Here is a 22,991-nt window from a genome sequence, read left to right as displayed (position 1 = left end):
CCAGATTGTACTCTAATATTGCTTATTAAGAAAACCCTCAGATCACTACATCGATTTTCCTGCATTGGGTTTTTCCGGGGACATTAGTCCAAAAATAATGGTGTCATGTGGTGTGTTTGTTCTTGTTTCTTTTAGTTGCTGATCTGTAATATGTTGAGCATGCACTGGTGTTTATTTTCAGTATTTACTTTGTAAATAACTTGTTAAAGAAAAACAACAAGTAGTTAGGAATAAATCAGAAAACTGCATGAAGGGTTTCTAAACTAAGTAAACTTAGAAACTTCAATAGATCGCAACATCAATAGGGGTATAACAATTATTACCCCCTTTAGGATGGGGTAGTTCATCGCCCATTAGGGGTTGGGACATTCAAGGGTTCCTTGTCTTCTGTGAGTTAGGGAAACATTGTCCCAGGAACCAAGTGATGGAGATATGAGAGAGGTACAACTCATGCTTGGCATTTTCCCATGTGCTAATTTGTAAGTCTTGACCATCTTTTGCATTTTGATTTTTTTTTTTTTTTGTGGCCATCATATGCTCTTTTTATTTATTTTAGCTACATCAACCTCCCAGGGTGCATTTCCAGGCCCTACTCAAGTATGAGGATGTGTGGGTGCCAAATCCCAATGAACCAAGGGTTAGTTGAACCCGAAGAAGGGAGGTGGAACAGGGCTGGTAATGTAAAATGGAAAATAATAAGCATGGAATCAAGATAGATGGGGCTATGCTATCTCAATCATGGCTTCCTAAGTAGTGCCCCTTTCGAAATCCATGGGCCATTAGGGGAGGCCCTACTAGACTAGGATTGAAAATTAACCCCCCATTTAAGGTGAGGGAACAAGACTATGACCAAGACCCTTCTTTCTTCCAAGTTACCCCATAATCCATGTCAATATGCCCAAATACAAACAAACATAAGCACTTGATTGCAAAATGAATAAAGTGCCATTTGATCAGAAGCCCACCTTCCAACATGTGCTATTGGCAAACCGGTGAGGAGACATATGACTAATGTAGGTGGCAGAAATATGAATGGCACATTACATCGACTACTCGGTGGCTATTAAGGGCCATTGGTTGCCAGGTGGAAGAGATGAATAGGAGAAAAAATTCTCCTAGGGGTCATCAACTTTTGGTGGGTAGCAATGTTTATGTGTAATGAATGTAAGTTATGTCACATTCCTCCATGCAATTTGTTGATGCCATATTTCCCTATGACAACATATTCCTTACACCTCTTACATATTCTCTGACACCCCATACACCTTATGACATATGCCATAATCAATTCCTCTACATGTGACATCAACCATTATGTAGAATGCATCATGTAGGACCTAAAACACACCTTGGTCACACAAATTATCTCCTAAGTGACCATTACTTTAATGTGAAAAACTATGACCATGTCATGTTATCATTTTTACTAACATATCCTTGAACTTATTTCAGGGAAAATATCATAAGGTGATATGTTCAAGAGTCATGTGGAAATATTTTCATCTTTCTTGTAACCAACTTCGGAAAGCAGGTAGAATCAACATCTAACTTATATTATAGGAATTACCTAGCTTCTTAGAAATTTTATAGTAAATATGCCCTACTTAGTTAAGAAAAGCGCTTGTTGCTTATCGTACTTTGGATACTTGCATCTTTGTCCCATTTTATTCTAGAATTTTTTTTTGATTTTCATTAGTTTAAGCTTTGCATAACTAGAATCAAATCTGCATTCTTCTGACGGGACCACTTTGAGTTATTCATGTATGATCCTAGAGGAAAATGGAGAGGTGATTAGACTTATGTGGTTTATGTTGATGCATTTCTATTTTCATTCTTATTTTTCTTCGTTTGGGAAACCACTTTTACTGTATTTTAATCAATGTAAGGATTTGATATGATGACTTCTGCTGAAATTGTTGGTATGGACTAATTTCCATTGAATATCGCTTTGGTAGGTTTTGGCTTTTCAGACAAACCTCAACCAGGCTATGGTTTTGACTACACGATCAAGGGTAATCTATTTCATAACTTCTCTCAAAATCTCCATGATGTCAATAAAAAAAAAGTTTTGTTCTTTTTATTGGGAACATTCTCTTCCTTTATTGCCCCTAGATTTTAGCACATATTGGTTTGTTCTATGTTAACTTGTTCTATCACTATCATTTTTTGGCAGAGTACAAAGCCTCATTCGAATCACTATTAGATGTTCTTAGCATTAGCAAATTCACTGTTGTTTCTCAGGTAATCAATTGAAATTAAGGGAATGAGTTGAAGTATCTCATTTTTGCGATGATTATGAAACTTAAGCGTATTTCAACGTTTTCCATATGTGCGAAACTTGAGACATGTTCATTTCCATTATGCAGGGCTACTTTACTCCTATAATAGCTGCATATGCAAAATCTCATCAAGAGAATCTAAGAAATTTAGTTCTTATAAATCCTCCGGTAATTATTTGACTCCAGATTTTTCATTTCAAAGAAATCTTTATGGAAATTTATTCTACCCTATTGAGTGCTCCTTGATTGTTTTGTTGTTGAGATTGAAGTTGATGGAGCAGCATGCAAAATTACCTTCAATTTTGTCATCTTTCTCAAGCTTTTTGTTGGGTGAGATTTTTTCTCAGGTAAGGAGGGTTATTAGTTACTACTTCAGTCCTTAGAAACTACAGTCACCCGTACTTTTTATATTACCTTCTAGAATTAAGAGCTAGCTTGCTGGAAATTTTACAAGCTAAGGATAGAAGACAATAGGATCTGCTCATCGAATCTAACCTAGAACTAGGAATCATCGGGTATCATGTTGTAACTGCAGGATCCTCTAAGAGCAAGTGATAGGCTACTAACGAGTTGTGGTCCATACTTGATGGATGAAGAGGATGCAATGGTCTATAGGAGACCTTATCTTACATCGGGTTCTTCTGGATTTGCCTTGACAGCAATAAGTAGGATGTTGAAGAAAGGACTCAAGGTAATTTTATGTTTATAAGTCTAATCTTCAGTTGAGATTTCCCTTTTCCATATAATTATAGAAAGTGCACAAATTCATCGATGCATGGATTCCTCTCTTCAGCGAAAATTTTGTTTTATGTCTTTGATTCTTATCTATATTGTTTTATAAGATGGCTAATCCGTTTATAAATTGAGTCGATAACTATTGTTCAGCTAATTGTACAAATTTTAAAGGGTTAATTATTAGATTCCTTACGATGCTTTTGCATGTTAGGTCGATATTCTAGAAATGTAAAGCTTTAGAAATTCTTTTTGTGGCCAAAATTATGTTAAAAGAATGAAACATTGCAAATTTTATGGGCTTGATGGAATATATGCCTTAAATACCTTGTCAATTTTGATATTTGGTTGATATCATCTTGTTAATAAGATTATATTGTTGTATACATGGATCTTGAGATGGTCTTACAAGGAGTTATTGATATGCATGTACAATGTTTTACACATTAACACGGTTTGAGTGATGGTGTTTATAATGCTTGATTCAATTGCTTTATTGATAGGGTGAGATTATGGAAGATTATGGAGAGTGATGTAAACAATCCAATTATTAGGATCAATGAACCATTCAATATGGCTAATATTTGCACCTATAATTTGTGTAGAAAGGAAAATTAATTGTTGGAAACAATGAGGGGGGGTGAATCAGTGTTTCATTACTTTTAACAATTTTTAGCACATAAATCATGAAAAACAGATCTTTATATAAAAGACACTTACAGAATTTATCTTTGTAAATCTTTTAGAAATTTTCTTGTACAAAATAACCACCAACTTACAACATTTCTCGACAGCAACCTACAGGAGACACCAATCCCTTGGCTGAGCACCAACTCAACAAAATTTGTGGGCACCAACTTTAGTCATATGCAAGCACCAACTCTCCACAAGCTTCAACCTGATGGAGGTGTTGAAGAATCTAGGGCAAAGTAGTGTAGTGTGGTTCTTCGTTACTTGATAACAATTTGTGGAGTCTTTTTACTTTTCTTATTAGCTTATGTTTCTTCTTCTTCTTCTTCTTATTAGTGCATATGTGTGTACTTCATCAAACTGCTACCAAAACATAAAAACAAGAACACAAGATGTTGGCTCTCTGCCAGGGCCAAAACCTCTCTACTCTTGAGAGGAAAACCCTTTAGTGAATTTCTCTTATTGAAGCTTCTATTGATCAATGCCAAACCCTAGACCCCTGACAAAGATATCCTCCAAGCACAAGTCAAGTCTCCACTCCTTTCTGCACCATATGCCCCGGCACTTCTTCTGGCACTTTGTTTCCTAGCACTTCATCCTCCTACTTCCGGCACTTCGTTCTTCTTTCAACTTGTTAGTAGACCTTGTTGCACTTGCTCTAGAGTACAACTCCTTGATGAGAACCTTTCCATATGATGATTCCTTCACCTTCTTAACCAAATGAGCTTCTTCTTCAAAGTGTAGGTGCTGATTGGGTGTGACTGTCCAGCAGCCCTAAATTCTCGCACATGTGACTATTTTAGTTACTGTTGTAGCCTCTTCCTTTCCTCACTTGAGTGCCCTTCCTCTTCACTTGAATGGGAGAACTGTAGGCCTTGTTTACTAACCCAACAATAGGGTTAAGTCACTTGTAATCTTCTGCTGTAGTAACCGCAGGCATACCCTTCCTTTCTCGCATGTGTAGCTGTGATAACCCTAGAAGACAGTCCCTTAACCCTCACTGTTCTTCCTCCTTTCTTTGCTGCCCTAACAGACCTTCTTTTCACAGCGTCTTTTCTTCTTGTCTTCTTGCGGATTTCAGAGCTGAAATGATGCGTTATAATTGGAGTGGACAACCTCTATAAATAGAGGACTGTCCTTCCATTTAAGTCGACTAGTAGGCCGACTTGACTCGCTACTTGTAGGTGGACTTTGAGGACTGTTTGTAAGCCGACTTGGAGGGCAGATTGGTGGCTGATTTGTTGAACATAATATTGATTTGGGGTGGCATCAGATGTGCTCTAGCCACGAAATTTGGTGGAGAGGTTAGGGCACATGAGATCTCCAATACCTAGAAAGGGTTTAGATAGATTCTAAACAGTTTGGGAGATATTAAAATAATTAATATTTTTAATGGAGTCCCTAAGTCTGAATTTAGGAAAATCAAAATATTAATGTGAATTAATGTAAAACTGTGTTATAATGGTCCAAAATACATGGATCAAGCCAAATCTAATCTTAGCCGTCCATTAGGGACTTAATCTTGGCCATTGATTTGTCAACGAGAAAAGTATAAGAGGAGGCTTGAGGGTCACTTGGAGAATACACTAGAGTGATCAGTCATTGTATTCTCTAGAGCGGGGTTTGCTAAGAGAAATAGAATTTGTGATCAGTTGCAACGAAGGGCAGTGAGTACGAGGCAGAGAGGCAGGGACAGTGCCGAGAGATCAGTGCAGAAGTAGAGAGAGGCAGACGCAGAGCTAGAGGGAGCCACGCAGAGGCAACAGTGACTGCGCAGAGCCAAAGGGAGCGACGCAAAGGCAGCAGAGGCTGCGCAAAGCCAAAAAGGCCTGCGTCATCCACGCAGAGGCTGCAGGAGTGACGCAAAGAGCCAGAGAGGTTGTGCAGAGCCTTAGTAGGCTGGCGCAGAGGGTTTCAGGTTGATGCAGAGGCTAGTAGGGCTGACGTTGAGCTTCAAATTGTGCTCGAGAGGGATTTCGTGGAGCAGGCTTTTCGAATACCTGTTTCTGAAGAGAGGTATTGCTGCCAGATTTTTTTATCTTTATCGGGTTAGCTAGTTTGGCACCCAGTGTACTTAGAAAATAACTGCTTAATAATAAAACCCTCAGATAGCTGCATCGGTTTTCCCGCATTTGGTTTTTCTGGGGACATTAGTCCAAAAATAACGGTGTCATTTGTCTGCTTGTTTCTATTTCTTCAATTGATGATCTGTAATGTGTTGAGCATGGAATTGTATTTATTTTCAGTATTTAGATGGTAAATAACTTGTTAATTAAGAGAACAAGTAGGTAGGAATAACTCAGTAAAGTGCATGGAGGGTTTCTAACGTGTCAGACTTAGAAATTCCAACATGGTATTAGAGGGTGGTTGCAGATCACAGGAGAACTGAGGACATCGGCAACAGAAAACAATTGTCCCGAGTGACAAAAGTTGTTCCTAGCAGCAAAGCAACAAGGAAGGGGTGACACAGTGCTTGGGTCATCAAGTTTGAGTCAAGAAGAGGCTGCGCAAAGGCTGAAGGAGGCAAAGACAGGCTCACACAGAGGCCATGAGGGCTGACGTAGTTGGCTGAGGGAGCTAGTTTGCCAGTGCTGGGACTGCGCAGAGCCTAGGAGCTCTCACCTTCAGGTTGCTAGGGTTTAGCAGGCTGTGGGTAAGTTGCAGAGTGGAGTTGGTGGGGTACTGTAGTCAGAACAGTACCTAACAGGGCAAGGCCAAGGAGGAGGGAGTTGCTACCGAGGGTTTTTAGCCAAGAAATCCGGATCACTGGTGCAGTTGCACAAACGATCAAAGTAGGGGGCATCTTGACATTGGCATAAGGGTTTTCAGGAGGGAAATCAAGGCTCAAAGGGAGTTACATCAAGAGCTTCCAAGAGGGAAGTAGAAGAGAAACATGGCACTACATGGAGTAAGAAACCAGGACAAACTAGATGAAGCCTTAAACTTCGCAGTCTGGAAGGCCAGAATCTGATAGAAATTGTGTCAAGCACTTGTCCTTGAGGACGATAGCGATCCCAGTTGACCCAGCTGATGATATGACAAGTACGAGGAGGCAATGGCGAGGGCCAAGAGCATCATCCTTGACGGGTTCAAGGACCATGTAGTACCACACATTGCTGAGAAGGAAACAGAAAATGAGATGTGGGAGGCCCTAAAGAAATTGTACCAGCATACTTCTGTGCAGAGAAGGATGTTACTAGAAAATCAGTTGTGGTCATACCAGATGAAGAAGGGAGAACCGATCGACACCTTCCTCGGTCAACTGAATGAGATCCGAGATCAGCTGACTTCCATAGGGGCCACGCCGAATCAGGAATTGATGGTGAGAACAACCCTGAACGCAGTCTCAGAAGACTGGGAGGTATATTTCCAGAGTATACTGGGTAGAGCGACCCTTTACATGGGAGGAAATGTGGGCGGCTCTTCGCTAAGAAGAGATTAGAAGGCTAGGCAAGGCGGGAAGCAACAGCAAGGGGATCAGAGTCAAGGAGGAGGAGGAGGAGGATGTTGCTCTAGCATCTAAGGGAAAGCAAGAGAAACGAAAAGGACCTCTCCAAGATCAAATGCTTCCACTGTGGGGAGCTGGGTCATTATGCGACTCGGTGTCCAAGGAAGAAGAACAAGGGAGAGGCCTCCGAGACCAAGGAAGCGCCAACAAGGGCAGAGAAGGAAGTGGAGACAGACGATGATTGTGCCATGAGTGCACACACGCCACTTGAGCGAAAGTGGAGATACATCGAGCTGTAGTCAAACGGACTACAGGCGATGAGGGGCAGGATCCTCGAGGTACCTAGCCTCTTGGATTAGACCATGCTACGAGAGCCCCAAAGAGGAGTAGCAGGACTGGCGGATGTGGGTAGAGACGGATGCGGATGAAGTGGCAAAGAGAGCTACAGTGCAAAATTCCCAGGACAACGCGAGGCTAGCAGGCTGCAACAGTGCGAGAGGCACGGGAGTGTTGCACCAGTGCAGGATGGCACAGAGAGGTGTGCAACGGTGTGAGATGCAGGGAGTTGTTGCAGCAACATAGAGGTCAGAGAGGGAGCAATTGTCAGGGGTAGAGGGAGCTTCAACATCAGGAGTACTCTAGCTTTACAGAGAGGTCGGAGTTGGGAGATCAGTTACTTACTTCTCAGTAAGTGAGTTGCAGTCCAACAGTCAGCAGTGGTAGTGTTGTGGGCAGCACGATGTAGCATGATGAGAGGAGATGCAGTGCAGATGCAACAGTGGCAGTGGCAGGGCCATGGGCAACAACACCGATCCAGAGGGAGCTGTCGTACAGATGCAGCAATGGCGGTAGCAGAGCTATGGGCAGCAGTACATGATGCAGCAGTGCAGAGGATGTTGGGCAGCAGGCCTAGCATAAGCACAGAGACCAATGCCGGATGGTTAAGGTAATACTCAGTGAGGAGTGTTGCTACAACACAGTCCTCGGTAAGAGGGAGTGTTGATTTGGGGTAGCATCGGATGTGTTCTAGCCACAAAATTTGGTGGAGAGGTTAGGGCACATGAGATCTCTAATACCCAGAAAGGGTTTGGACAGATTCTAAACAGTTTTGGAGATATTAAAATAATTAATATTTTTAATGGAGTCCCTAAGTCTAAACATAGGGAAATTAAAATACTAATGTGAATTAATATAAAATTGTGTTAGAATGGTCCAAAAGCCATGAATAAAGCCAGATCTAATCTTAGCCGTCAATTAGGGACTTAATCTCGACTGTCGATTTTCCAACGAGAAAAGTGTAAGAGGAGGCTTGAGGGTCACTTGGAGAATACACCAGAGTGATCAGTCATTCTATTCTCTAGAGCAGGGTTTGCTAAGAGAAATAGAATTAGTGATCAGTTGTAGTGAGGGGCAGTGAGTACGAGGTAGAGATGTAGGGACAGTGGCAAGAGACCAGTGCAGAAGCAGAGAGAGGCAGACACAGAGCTAGAGGGAGCCACAGAGAGGCAGCAGAGACTGCGTAGAGCAAAAAGGCCTGCGTCATCCACACATAGGCTGTAGGAGTTACGCAGAGAGCCAGAGAGGTTGTACAGAGCCTCAGTAGGCTGAGTAGAGGGTTTCAGGTTGACGCAAAGGCCAGCAGGGCTGACGCTGAGCTTTAGATTGTGCTCGAGAGGGATTTCGTGGAGCAGGCTTTTCGAATACCTGTTTCCGAAGAGAGGTATCATTGCCAGATTTTTTATCTCTGTCGTGTTAGCCAGTTTGGCACCCATTGTACTCAGAAAATAACTGCTTAATAATAAAACCTTCAGATAGCTGCATTGGTTTTCCCGCATTGGGTTTTTCCGGGGACATTAGTCCAAAAATAATGGTGTCATTTGTATGCTTGTTTCTGTTTCCTTCAATTGATGATCTCTAATGTGTTGAGCGTGCACTTGTATTTATTTTTTGTATTTACATGGTAAATAACTTGTTAATTAATAGAACAAGTAGGTAGGAATAAATCAGTAAAGTGCATGGAGGGTTTCTAACGTGTCAGACTTAGAAATTCCAACACAGACTTCTCATATTTTCCATGGTGGTGTAGCATGCTTGAAGGAGCTTCTTTGAAGGTGTCATAGGAGTAGACTTGACTTTGCTTGGAGGTTTCCCTTTGACTCTAATATATACATAGTGTAACATGCCCTTAAGGCCTTCAATATTTTCTCTTGACTATTTGACTCACCTATAGCACTTTGACATGTGCTAGACCTACTTCAATGAGCAAGAAACTCATTGTCATATATTATAAAAATAATATTTCTTTTCTTGAATAAGTACAAATATCAAAAGTACATTTATGAAGACCGAACCTAGTTACACTTCCTTCAACACTCCCTCTTAACGAGGGAGGTATTCATATAATATTACAAGGTGTTTGGTAATGATCAACCTTGAAGAATTCACATAAGAGAAATCGGATTTGCAATCCATCTGTTATAGCATCATATTCATGAGCATTGTCATAGTGCAAGGCCTTGACTAACAACTCCATCTCTTTACGAGACCATGAGATACAATGTTGGCGAGACCAAAGATTTATAGACACCTTCATCATTGCCTCTCAAGGTACATACCCACCCGAGTGTTCTCCGAGTATGACCTTCTAGGACTATTCTTACCTTGGGTTCCTAGCCCTCAAAGAATATCGATCCTCTTGCCTACTCTTGTCTTGAATGCCCTACCCATCCTCAAAGAGTACCGGATGCTAGATGATTACCTAATCCTCCCATTCTTTTTTCCCAAATGAAGACAAGAATGTTATGTCTATCTTGTGTCTACATTTCCATTCATGGCCTTTATCTAGACTTATGGTTATTAGTCCTAGTCTAGTGCATGACCCATGAAATGGAAAACACAATTGTCACTTCTTTGTAATCAGGGGTGATTCAAAAAATCCCTCTTGATCAGGGACTTGTCAGAGCTCTCTCTTAACTGGGGACTCTTTCCTTCATCAACAACTTCTTTTTCGTGGGTCCTTTAGCTGGTTGATCTCCTTCGTTTGATGTCATGAAGTCTTCGATCGAACTTCTTCTAGGTAGGGCACCATCCATCGATCACTTTCCTTCTTGGTTTGTCATGTCACTGCTTCGTGGAAAGTGACTAACAGGTTTTCTTGTCATCTTGGCTACTCCTTTGTCATCTTTTTCCATGCTTCAGAATAATCTTCTCATGGAGGCTTCATAGTACTTTCTAGGTTACTTTCTTTGACCTAGTATCCATCATGACTTCATCTTGATATTGCTTCAATACTGCTCTTTCTTTTGTTGAATGGCTTCTTCATCACGACATCCCTGTAGAGTAGAATCAGTTATCTTCACCTTTATATCTCCAAGTCCTTCATAGGTGTCAAGGGTCCTTTCTTTCTTTATTAGAGTTGTGTTGCATTCTTTTGGGATATATCTTTCAAGGCATTTTGTCAGATTGTGATTCTTGGTGATCATGGTGTTCTTCACATGCTTGATATCTTTCTTCATTTGCTTCTTCTCAGATAGATAGGTCAACCATCTAATGCTTCTTGCATTCCTTCACTGCTTGCTTTTTGGACTTGTCAACATTTTTTCTCGCTTCATAGTCAGCGATCTTATGCTCCTTATGTGAGCATGTTCTTTTGTTGACCTTCATTGCATTGTGGTACATGCCTTCGAGCATGTTCTTGGTGAAAGAGATTATTTCATGCTTGATCATGTTATTGAACAATACCCATGACAATAATATACAAATAATAACAAGACTTAAACTTTGATGCATACATAGCTCATCTTGATTCTCCTTTGATCATCCTTTGGTGTGGCCCTTCTTGCTTTATCATAGCTTGCCTGCATATCATTCTTTTCTTGAAACCCATGAATGGGATTCCCAATGAGACATCTGCTTTGGTTTATGAACCTTCTTTTGAAGATTCCATCATAGGATCTTAAATATCTCTGCCTTGCAAATGTTTCCTTTCTTTTGATGATGTAGGTCCTCTAAGATTCTTATCATGATCAATTTTCTTTCATCATGTATGAGCTCCTATACTAGGTATGCTTTTTCTACATGAATATCTTGAGCTATATCTGTCATGCTCCTATATTCTAGGGGGTATTTCTACTTATGCATTTCATAAATGCTACACCTACAGGAGTATCTAGAACTCTATATCATGTTGCTAGATTCTAGAGGATGCTTTTAGCCATGCAATTTGAATTTATTCCTACATTCTCCTAGCCTACTCAAAACTTTGAAAGAAGTCTAGAAGTAAAGAATTTGACCTAGTCATAGTAGAGATCCGGAGGATCTTCCTTCTTTTGCTTCTTTCCTTTTCTCTCACCTCTTGAGTCAAGTGAGCTTCATCCCTCTTCCTTTTGTTGTTGTTGTCCTTCTTAAGCTTAGGGCAATTCCTTTTGTAGTGTCCATATTCTTGGTATCCAAGACATTGGATCTTGGACATGTCTTTGTTGTTTGTTCTTTGTGGACCAAACTTGCCAAATTTACCCTTTCTTTTGGCAATGGTGGCAAATGCTTGCTCCTTTGATCCCACATCTTCTTTTGCCTTAATTCTGGTTTCCTCTATTCTGCATAAAGACCAGATTTCACTGAGAGTGGTTGCTTCCTTCTTAGCATATATGTTAGATATGAAGTTTCCTCACTCCTCAGGTAGAGCATTGAGTACTACAACCGTCATTTCTCTGTCAGACATGACTTCCCCAAGCTCTTGAAGTTGATTTCTTATTTCAGAGATTTTCATGAAGTAGGGAGCTATTCCTTCCTTTGTTATCGTCATCTTGTATAATTCATTCTTCAGAGATATTACTTCAACAGTTGTGGATACCGAGAATAGCTCTACTAGCTTATCATAAATTTCTTTTGATGTCTCAAACTTGGAGACATAAGGAATGAGAGAGTCTTTGATTGATTCTATCAGAATCCTTTGAGCTCTTGTCTCATTCTTATTGTACTTGGCTAAAGGCTTGAGTCTGTTCCTTAGGAGGTATAGTGATATTCCCTTTGACATGCTCTAGGAGTTCATTCTCCTTGAGTAGTAGATCAGTCCTCTTTTTCCATGCAAGAAAGTTATTGGTACCTACCAATTTATTGCTTTCCTTGCAAAAAGACATTGATGTATATTCAAAAGAGGACATGTACTTAGTTGACAGATTTTGAGATGTAATGGATTTGTTTCCTCCTTGAAGGCTTGATGGCTTGTCTTCCCTAGATCTTGATGTTCTTCAAGTTGCCTTCTCCAAGTGGACTTGCTTGGTGATGATGTTTGTTTGAAGACTAGTAGCTTGATGTAGGTTCTGCTTCAATCTACTCTTCTTTATAGGTGCCTTTATGTAAGGCTCTTGTTCAATCTTTGTAGACCTCCTTGATGATTGATGGATTGTAGACCTTTCTTGTCCTTGAAGCTAAGTTACACGAAACGCCGAAATGTTTCAGAGTTTCCGAAACGGGTACATAAAGAAACTTCACCTCCCAAAAATGGAAGCGTCAACCTAAATGCCGACTGAAACGTCATATATGTATATATATAAAAAAATAAAGTTATAAATAAGTGGGTAACACATTATCTTGCAAGTAAAAAGGGAATAAAATCCATAGATGACAATTTAGAAGGAAAACCAAGTCTATATTAACTCTCATAGATGATTACACAATGGCCGACTTGACAGGATTCTTGTAGGCCGACTTTGAGGGTTGTTTGTAGGCCAACTTGGAGGGCATATGGGTGGCTGATTTGTTGAGCAAACTTCTCATATTTTCCATGGTGGTGTAGCATTCTTAAAGGAGCTTCTTTGAAGGTGTCATAGGAGTAGACTTGACTTTGCTTGGAGGTTTCTCTTTGACTCTAATATATACATAGTGTATCATGCCCTTAAGGGCTTCAATATTTCTTTTGAATATTTGACTCACCTATAACACTTTGACATGTGCTAGACCTACTTCAATGAGCAAGAAACTCATTGTCATATATTATAAAAATAATATTTCTTTTCTTGAATAAGTACAAATATTAAAAGTACATTTATGAAGACCGAACTTAGTTACACTTCCTTCAAGAGGAGGCACCCTCCTCCTTAATCAATTTGCAAGCACGTACTTGTTGGATGCATCGACTCCAAATCAATTTGCATGCTCCAACTTGCTAGAGGCATTGACCCCCAAATCTCAGTGGACCTCCCTTTCATATACTTTTCAGACTGGATCCACAGACTTTAATATTTGTTCTTTGCAAATTCTTTCAAATCAACTTTCTTCAAAAACACATCCTTTCTATAGTGATACTCCAACTCTAAATTTCAATTAGCAACTCTGACTTCCTCATAAGCACATTGATCATCATTCTTAGAAAAGATGTACTTTACCTCTAGATGTTGTCTGACCTGTATCCTTTGTTCATTATCATTATATTTCAAAAACTTGCTTCTGTAATCCCCAATTTATGGACTATCCCTTTTTTAATCAATTCTTGTGCTAGAACTATTCCTTTTTCCCACTGTAAGATGCTTTTTCAATGCAACTAGGATTAACTTGCTCTATTACAGACTTTGGCCTCCTTTGGATCTTTATGACCTCTGCTAATTTCACGATAATGTGAGCTGCCCTAATATGAGCCACTGAAGTGTGATCAAGCTACATTTTCTGTCCCACAAGCCTACTTATGGCAATTTTCCCTCCAAACTCCAAACACTAGGGCTTGGAATACCTCCCAAGCTACACAAAAATCAACACTCGCTCTTAGTGAGAGAGGTACTTCCAAGACTAGGAAGTAACCATCATCATCTGGCGACACTAGCCTATCTGACATCCATCACTGTAGCATACCCTGTAGAATGAATCCAACAATCTCGGTAGTGCCTCTGCTTTATCACATTTGAACCTGAAGATCCGAACCTCCATAGGGCTGCTTCCTTTGAGGCTGGACTCCCTCTGAGCCTACACGATCTCCACTGGCTCAGTCCTTCAAGCACTCATCCTCCTGGATCAAATACAACTTGTGCAAATCCCACCAATCTAGGATATGCAACATCACGATCCAATGAAGACTCTAGCCTGCCAACTTGCAATCCATCACCTGAAGCCATCTCAATCAACCTAATCTCGTCCATGCCAAAGCAATCCTTGAGATGTCCCAACCATCCACAGCAAATCAACGGAAGTCCATGATCAACAATTTTCCCTACAACAAACTGTTGTTCACCATGCTCACCACCAATCCACCAGAACTCCCAACCAATCTCGTTGCCAAGCTAGTCAAGACCACATCTCCATGTTTTCAGCTGAACTCTCTGCTCCATGCTCTAGACACCCACAACTCCCTCTAAGTTGCTTCGTTGTGCACACTTTGATTCACTGTCCTTCAAAGTCGCTCAAATACGCTCTGAAACCATGTTGAATTTTCACGACCTTGGGTCTAGGATAGTCTTAAAATATCTGACGCTACCAAACCAAGAATCTCAACAAAACTACTTTGCACAACAAAATATAAATAGCAGTAAATCGCACATGCACAAAATATAGACAACTTTTTACATTTTTCAACCCAACTTCGTGATATTAAACAACATATAATACAACAGTCTAGGGCTCTCGTACCACGGATAATGGCCCTCATACATCCATTAGTACAAGATACAAACTGGGGTTTGCTCTCTAGTTGTGTGTTAGTCCATCAAGGTCACAACACATCAAGACTCCTGTCGAGTTGTTCACAACACCACTTGTGAACAATCATCAATCTACCCACTACTGCTCCGCAGCTACTCAGTGACTTCAACCCACTATGGTCTTCCTGTGCTACACCGATGAAGACCAACATAGGGCACAAAGGGCTGTCACCTATCACTGTAAGATGTCCATCTCCCACAATGAACACGAGCTAGGAGGGCTGCCCATCATTTGTTGTAGAAGTCCTTCTCCACATACAAGTCTCGGGCTCCACAAATTGCTCCTAGTTGATCAAACCCCTAAGCTCAACAACTGCCTCACTCACAACTACCTCTGTCCATCAAGGTGTTGCTCATTGGGCTCCAACTTAGACACTATCACGTTGTCCTCCAGCAGACCATAAGTGCCCAATCCACGTTCACACTTGGTCCACTCTCACGCTGCCCTCCAACAGTCCATGAGTGACCAAGTCCATGCTATAGCATTTGCACTTAGCTAGGGCATCCTCACACCTAGGAGACCCTTCTATTGGTTGCCCATGAACTTCTCCACATCTGCCCTTTGCTCTGCAATAGAGGAGCTATTGCACAAATCTAGGCACCAATCTTCACTATGGAAATTACTCACTGGTTAGGGCTTCTGACATCCACATTAGCTCTCCCTCCTTGGCTTCCATAGGCTGCTCATAAAACTATCCAAACTAGGACACGATCCCTAACATCAAATCAACATGAATCAAACAACCAACACATACCTGCATTTGCCTTGGACTGAGGTTATATTCTGCTACAATTTTTGTGGTCTGGTTAGGGGAAGACATAGGTCCATGTCATCCCAATAAAACAACCCCACATTCCTCTTTTCTGTTGTGGCTAGGTTCCTGTAGGTTCCCTCCTTCGCTGCTGCTGATATGGGCTTATAACCAGCCCCAAAACCACCCCTTTTGTCCTTTGTTTAGGTCTGCAACCTTCTTTTGGACTTGAGGGCTGCATCATCATAAGTAGGGACAAAACTCCCTTAAACCTCACCCTTACACCTCTGCAAGTTGTCCAATAAATGCGGCTTCCTTCATTGCTTAGAATTCACACTAAAAGAGAAGAAACATGCTCCAACTCAACCCATAAATTACCCTTAAGACTGTGGTTGTCCTCCAGTACTATTGCGGCCTTCTCATAGGTGAAAACTTGCCCTTAAAACAAACCCAAACATAATGTCGTCCTCCTTATGAGCTCAATTGTCTCTCTGAGATTGATTACCTATGAAATGATGTTCTTGGATGAGAGAAATGATTCTCACACACCTCTTCTTTATACATATTAGATGGCTCCACAAATTTGTTGAAGAGACATGTCTCTTGGACCAAGCCTACATGACTTGACTGTCCATAATTAATTGTCAACTTCAAAAATTCATATCTCAGGTTCTAGAGCTCCGATTTGGGTGATTTTTGAAGTGTTGGAATTAGCATGCTAACTTCTATCACCTCAAATTTTCTCATGCTCAAATTCTTCATGGTTTTGGCCCAAATCCCGATGGGTGCAAAACCCCATGCTTGGGTTCCTGGTGCTGACGCAAGCCAAGATAGGCTGACGCAGAGCCAACAATGGGCTAGGAGAGCCTGACGCAGTCCAGATTGGACAGACGCTAGGGTTTCTGGGGCAGATTGGTGCTGAGTAGCTGCCAGAAGGATTATCCGGGGTTTCAGCCAGTAGATTTGTCAAAAACTGAGAGGTATTAGTGCCAAGGAAATTCTTTGTTGAGTAGGCCCATTTTGGCACCCAGATTGTACTCTGATATTGCTTAATAAGAAAACCCTCAGATAGCTGCACCGATTTTCCCACATTGGGTTTTTCCGGGGACATTAGTCCAAAAATAATGGTGTCATATGGTGTATTTGTTTCTGTTTCTTTTTAGTTACTGATCTGTAATATGTTGAGCATGCACTAATGTTTACTTTTAGTATTTACATTGTAAATAACTTGTTAAGGAAAATAACAAGTAGGTAGGAATAAATCAGATAAAGTGCATGGAAGGTTTCTAAATAAGTAAACTTAGAATCTTCAACATGGTATCAGAGCGTGATTGCAGAGCACAGGAGGACTAAAAGACATTAGCCGAGCAAAGCAATAGCAGTAGAAAACAGTTGTCCCGAGGTGACAGAAGTTGTTTCTAGCAACGCAGAAGCCAAGGAGTGTGACGTAGAGCCAACCAGGGCCACATAGAAGAATTCAGGAGCTACACAAAACCTCAGAGAGACCAATGTTGTTGATGCAGAGGGTCAGAGGACTGACACAGGGCATCCTAGGGTTGAAGCAAACCCATCTGGGGTGACGCAGGGCTAGCGTGAGGCTGAGAGGGGCTGACACAGACCCATCTGGGGTGATGTAGGGCCAGTGTGAGGTAGAGGGGTTGACGCAGTGAGAGGCAATTGCTGGGGTCTAGAAGGTTGCAGGAATATTGTAGAGTGGAGCTGGTGAGGTACTGTAGTCAGAACAGTGCTTGATAGAGTAGGGCTAGAGGAGTTGTTACCAAGGGTTTCTAGTCGAGGAAATCGGATCAGAGAAGGGGACATCTTGACAAGTGGCAGAAGGATTTCCAGGAGGGAAATCAGGACTCAGAGGGAGTCCAGAAGAGAACTTCCAGATGGGAAGTAGTGACTCAAAGGAGTCAAACAAGGAGGAAAGTAGAGGAGCATCATGGCACTACATGGGGTAAGAGACCAGGATAGGCTGGACAGAGCATTGGACTTTGCAGTCTGGAAGGCCAGAATCTTATCCGTGCTTGATAGGAATCGTGTCAAGAACTTCGCCTTGAAGGTAATAGCTGTCCCAGTCGACCCTAGTGATAATGATAGGTACGAGGAGGCGATGGTGAGGGCCAAGTGCATTATCCTTGACGGGGTCAAGGATCATGTGGTACCACATATAGCCAAGAAGGAAACGACATTTGAGATGTGAGAGGCTCTCAAGAAGCTGTACCGGCATACTTCTGTGCAGAGAAGAATGCTGCTTGAGAATCATATGAGGTCGTATCAGATGAAGAAGGGACAATCGATTGACACCTTCCTCGGAGGACTGAATGAGATCCGAGATCAGTTGACTGCTGTAGGTGCGACACCGGATCCGGAGCTAATGGTGAGGACAACCCTGAATGCTGTCTCAAAAGATTGGGAAGTATTTGTCCAGAGTATACTGGGTAGAGGGACACTTCCACCTTGGGACGAGATGTGGGCAGCTCTTTGCCAGGAAGAGATCAGATGGCAGTCGAAGACAGGTAGTAGCAATAAGGGGATCAAAGTCAAGCAGGAGGAGGAAGACGTGGCCCTAGCATCTGAGGGAAAGCAAGAAAAGCGAAAGAAGAAAGATCTCTCCAAGATCAAGTACTTCCACTGTGGGGAGCTGGGTCATTATGTGATCCAGTGTCCAAGGAAGAAGAGTAAGGGAGAGTCTTCCGAGACTAAGGTAGTGTCAGCACGGGCAGAGAAGGAAGTTTTGATAAAAGATGACTATGCCATGAGTGCACACACGTCACTTGAGCGGAAGTGGGGAGACATCGAGCTGTAGTTAGGTGGACTACAGGCGATGAGGGGCAAGATCCTCGAGGTACCCAGCCTCTTGGATTAGACCTTGCTACGGGAGCCTCGTCGAGGAGTAGCAGGACTGGTTGAGTTGGGTAGAGATGGATGCGGATGGAGTGACAGAGAGAGCTACAGTACAGGATTCCCGAGACAGCGCGAGGCTAGCAGGCTATAGCAGTGCGAGAGGCACGAGAGTGTTGCACCAGTGCAAGACGGCATAGAGAGGTGTGCAACGGTGCGAGATGCAGGGAGTTGTTGCAGCAGCGCAAAGGTCAGAGAGGGAGCACTTGTCAGCGACAGAGGGAGCTTCAGCATCAGTGGGTGTTTCTAGCCCAATAGGGAGGTCGGTTGGGAGATCAGTTATTTACTTCTCAGTAACTGAGTTGCAGTGTAGCAGTGGGCAACACGATGCAACATGATGAGAGGAGGTGCAGTGCCGATGCAATGCTGGGAGAAAGGACCAGCAGCGACACGGATGCAGAGGGAGTTGTCGTACAGATGTAGCAATGGCAGTGTTAGAACCATGGGTAGTAGTACATGATACAACAGTGCATAGGATGTTGGGCAGGAAGGCCTAGCGTCAACACAGGTACCAATGTCGGATGATCAGAGTAATACTCAGTGAGGAGTATTGCTAGAGCAAAGTCCTCGCTAAGAGTGAGTGTTGATTTGGGGTAGCATCGGATGTGCTCTAGCCACGAAATTTGGTGAGAGGTTGGGGCACATGAGATCTCCAATACCCAGAAAGGGTTTGGGCTTAATGGAGTCCCTAAGTCTAAACTTAGGGAAAATAAAATATTAATGTGTATTAATATGAATCTGTGTTAGAGTGGTCCAAAAGACATGGATCAAGCTAGATCTAATCTTAGCCGTTGATTAGGGACTTAATCTCGGCCGCTGATACGTCAACAAGAAAAGTATAAGAGGAGGCTTGAGAATCACTTGGAGAATATACCAGAGTGATTAGTCATTCTATTCTCTAGAGCGGGGTTTGCTAAGAGAGATAGAATCAGTGATTGGGAGAGCAGCTGAGGGGCATTGAGTACAGAGAGACATAGAGGCAGAGATAGTGCCGGGAGAGTAGTGGAGCAGCGAGAGAGAGAAACGCAAAAGCAGCCAGTGCTCATGTAGGGCCATGTAGAGGTAGCTAAGTGCTGCGCGGAGCACCAGAGAGGCCAGCGTCGCTGATGTAGAGGCTCAGAGAGCTGATGCAGAGCCTCTTGGGGCTGACGCAGGGCCAACGCTGGGCTAGGAGAGGCTGACACAGTCCAGATTGGATAGATGCTGGGGTTTTTGGGGCAAATTGGTGCTGAGTAGCTACCAGAAGGATTATTCGAGGTTTCAGCCAATAGATTTGTTAGAAACTGAGAGGTATTACTGCCAAGGCAATTCTTTGTTGGGTAGGCCAGTTTCGGCACCCAAATTGTACTCTGATATTGCTTAATAAGAAAACTCTTAGATAGTTGCACCGGTTTTCCCACATTGGGTTTTTCCAGGGACATTAGTCCAAAAATAATGGTGTCATATGGTGTATTTGTTTCTGTTTCTTTTTAGTTGTTGATTTGTACTATGTTTAGCATGCACTAGTGTTTATTTTCAGTATTTACATTGTGAATAACTTGTTAAGAAAAATAACAAGTAGGTAGGAATAAATCAGACAAGAAGTCCTGAAATGCTTAAGAGATTTAACTAAGGCATAGGCTTGCTTTTCCATGGTAGTATAATTTAGTTTAGAATTCTGAAGCGCTCTACTCATGAAAGTGTAGGCTATTTGTGACCGTCTTTATTCTTTTTTAACAGGACACCAACAATGGTATCTTCAAAAGCAAAAGAAAAAATCATGAAGTTCTTTGAATAATTGGGACTAACTAAGACAAGAGCTTTAGCAATAACACCTTTGATCTCCTGAAAATCCTTTTTGCCATCGTCTTTCCATAAGAATTTAACATCCTTTTTCAAAAGACTTTGAATAGGCTTAGCTATTTCTGCGTAGTTTGGAATAAATCTTCTAAGGAAATTGGTTTTCCCAAGAAAAGACTGAAGGGATTTGAGATTATGAGGGAGAGGAATCTTTTGGATTGCCTCAACCCTCTTAGGGTCAATCTTGATCCCATCCTTGGAAACGATGTGACCAAGCAACTTCCCTTCCTTCACTCCAAAAACAGACTTAGCATGATTTAAAGAGATTCCAAATTCTCTACATCTATCAAAAACCTGCCTAGGATGACCTATATGATTGATACAATTGTTAGAAAAAATTGTAAGATCATCATGATAAATTTCAATAAGTTTACCAATTAAACCTTTGAAGGCATAGTCCATAGCCATTTGAAATGTATCCCCAATGTTAGTTAATCCAAAAGGCATTCAAATGTATTCGAATGTTCCCAATGGTGTGGTGAAAGTAGTTTTGTGTCGATCCTCTTTCTTAACCCAAACTTAATTGTACCCAGAGAAACCATCTAGCAGGGACATCATTCCAGAACACGTTATCCTTTGCAACATAGTCTCCATGTTTGGCAAAGGGTAATTATCCTTCTTACATGCTAGATTAAGGTTTTTGAAATCGACGCAAAGTCTGATTGTTCCATTCTTCTTTCTAACAATCACCAGATTGGAACACCATGATGAATGCCTAGTCTGAACAATGATTCCAGCTGCACGCATTTTTTCAAGCTCTTTTTGGAGTAAAGGGACCAACCTAGGGTTTATCTGTCTAAGCTTCTGACGAAAGGGCTTAGCATTTTCATCCTTTAAAGGGATAGTGGGCCCAATGACATCTTCCCTATAACCTTTTAGCTCATCATAAGAAAATGCTAAGACATCTCGATATTCATGAAGTAAATTGATTATCTTTTTCCTTTCTTCCTTACTAGTACCCTTACCAATTTCAACAATTTTATGGTCACTAGGGATACCTATATTTACTTCGATAAATTAGCTAGGATCCATCTTATTTTCTTCTGCTTTCTTTGTTGCATCATGTGATCAAAGTGTTGCTCTAAGGCAACAACATTCCTAGGAGTAGGATTTATAATATCTTCATAGCTAAGTTGCAGGAAACGTGGGCAGAGGAGGAGCTTCCATACGGAAATGAAATTGAAACGCAGAAACGCGTACGGTACGGCCCAAAAATGCGTTTCCGACTGTACTGGCACGTTTCTCGAGGTGGAAACGTGGCCAGTAAGGCCGGAAACGTGTTTTTGGGCCGTACGACGGCTTTTCCACATGCAGGTTGACTTTTTTTTTTAAATTTTTTTTTAATCATTATTTTGTCTTCTAATTTTTAATTGGGTTATTAAAATGCCTTCTAATTGCTTCTAGATGCCTCTCTCAAGTTATAAAAGTGACCTTTGTCTCATTCTCTCATCACACAATTCAGCAAGTCGTTTCTCTTGGAGACTGGCGATTTTAGCAGGAGAAGAGAGGAAGAGAGCAGTGGTTTCAGCTAGGGTGTTTTCAATTGTGAGAAAAGTAGATTTTAGCAGCAAGAGCAAGAGACTTCAGCAGTAAGAGAAAGAGAATTCAGCGGCAGATTTGGAGTGCAAAGTTTTCGGCTACGACATTCTTGGCTTTTTGGCTCAGCTACAGCCATATTTCTTGTCTTTTCTGGCATTTTGGGGTAGCTTCAGCTATAGAAAATTAATTTGGATAAGCAACGTTCATTTTCTTAGTTTTTTCCTACTATTTCTTCAATTTTTCTAGGGTTTATGCTGCCAAAAATATGAAAAACGTTTTTTATTTATAGATTTGTTTTTTAATTTATTTTTGCAGCAATGGCTTCCAGCCAAAGTGCAGTTGCAAGTTCAAGCCCTAGGGCCAACCCAAGGGCTGAATATTATCCTCTTTGGAGGCATGTAACGAAGCTTAAAAAATGTGCAGGTGGTGGCTCATGGGAATGGCGATGTAATCTTTGCAATAATTCGTACAAGGGCTCCTACCCAAGAGTGAAGGCACTTATTTTGCATGGAGGAGAACAGGGGGTTATGGGTTGCACAAAAACAACAGATCCATTGGCAAGGAGGGCATATCAAAGAGAGCAAGATGAGGTGGATGCTATTAAGAGAAGGCATGATGAGCTTACTCAAGCTACTCCTCAAGCTCCATCTAACATTGAGCCAAGGATTGTAGTTGAAGCAAGAAAGAGGAGAGTAGGTGCCACTCAACAACATGAACAACTAGCACCCAAAAATACCAGAGGGGCATCCCCTTCAGTTCAGGATAGTGGAATTGCTAAATTGGTGAACGTGCAAGCAAGAGAAGAAACTGATTCCAGAGTGGCTAGGTGCATTTATGCATGTGGTATCCCATTCAATGTTGTTCACTCTCCTTACTGGCAAGATATGATAAGGGCAATTAACAAAGCTCCTCAAGGGTACAAGGGGCCCAACTATGAGAAAGTCAGAACTCGACTTCTCAAAAATGAGAAGGAGCTTGTGGAGGATATTTTATCACCAATTCGTTCTTCCTGGAGTAGCTCTGGGGTTACCATAGTCTCAGATGGATGGACAGATACAAGGCGCAGACCATTGATAAATATCATTGCCACTTCCCCCAAAGGAGCAATGTTTATCAA

General features: G+C 41.7%; 1 protein-coding gene across 3 annotated transcripts in view; it reads left to right on the top strand.

Moving 5' to 3' along the window:
* The window catches only part of LOC149265979 (alpha/beta-Hydrolases superfamily protein), a 393,857-nt gene that overhangs the window by 172,441 nt on the left and 198,425 nt on the right, over nt 1–22,991 (top strand). For all 3 annotated transcript variants that reach the window (XM_089394514.1, XM_089394522.1, XM_089394517.1), the window contains exons 7-11: nt 1,956–2,012; nt 2,174–2,241; nt 2,367–2,447; nt 2,549–2,626; nt 2,815–2,970. In XM_089394514.1, the coding sequence (XP_089250640.1) occupies nt 1,956–2,012; nt 2,174–2,241; nt 2,367–2,447; nt 2,549–2,626; nt 2,815–2,970 (440 nt within the window). The remainder of the gene's footprint in view (nt 1–1,955; nt 2,013–2,173; nt 2,242–2,366; nt 2,448–2,548; nt 2,627–2,814; nt 2,971–22,991) is intronic.

This window comes from Pinus tabuliformis, chromosome 6 (assembly GCF_031772625.1).
Source record: "Pinus tabuliformis cultivar Carrire ecotype Pingquan chromosome 6, CPIR1, whole genome shotgun sequence".
Classification (NCBI taxonomy): Eukaryota; Viridiplantae; Streptophyta; class Pinopsida; order Pinales; family Pinaceae; genus Pinus; species Pinus tabuliformis.
Note: the sequence above shows the minus strand (reverse complement) of the source record. Positions and strands in the feature narration are given on the sequence as shown.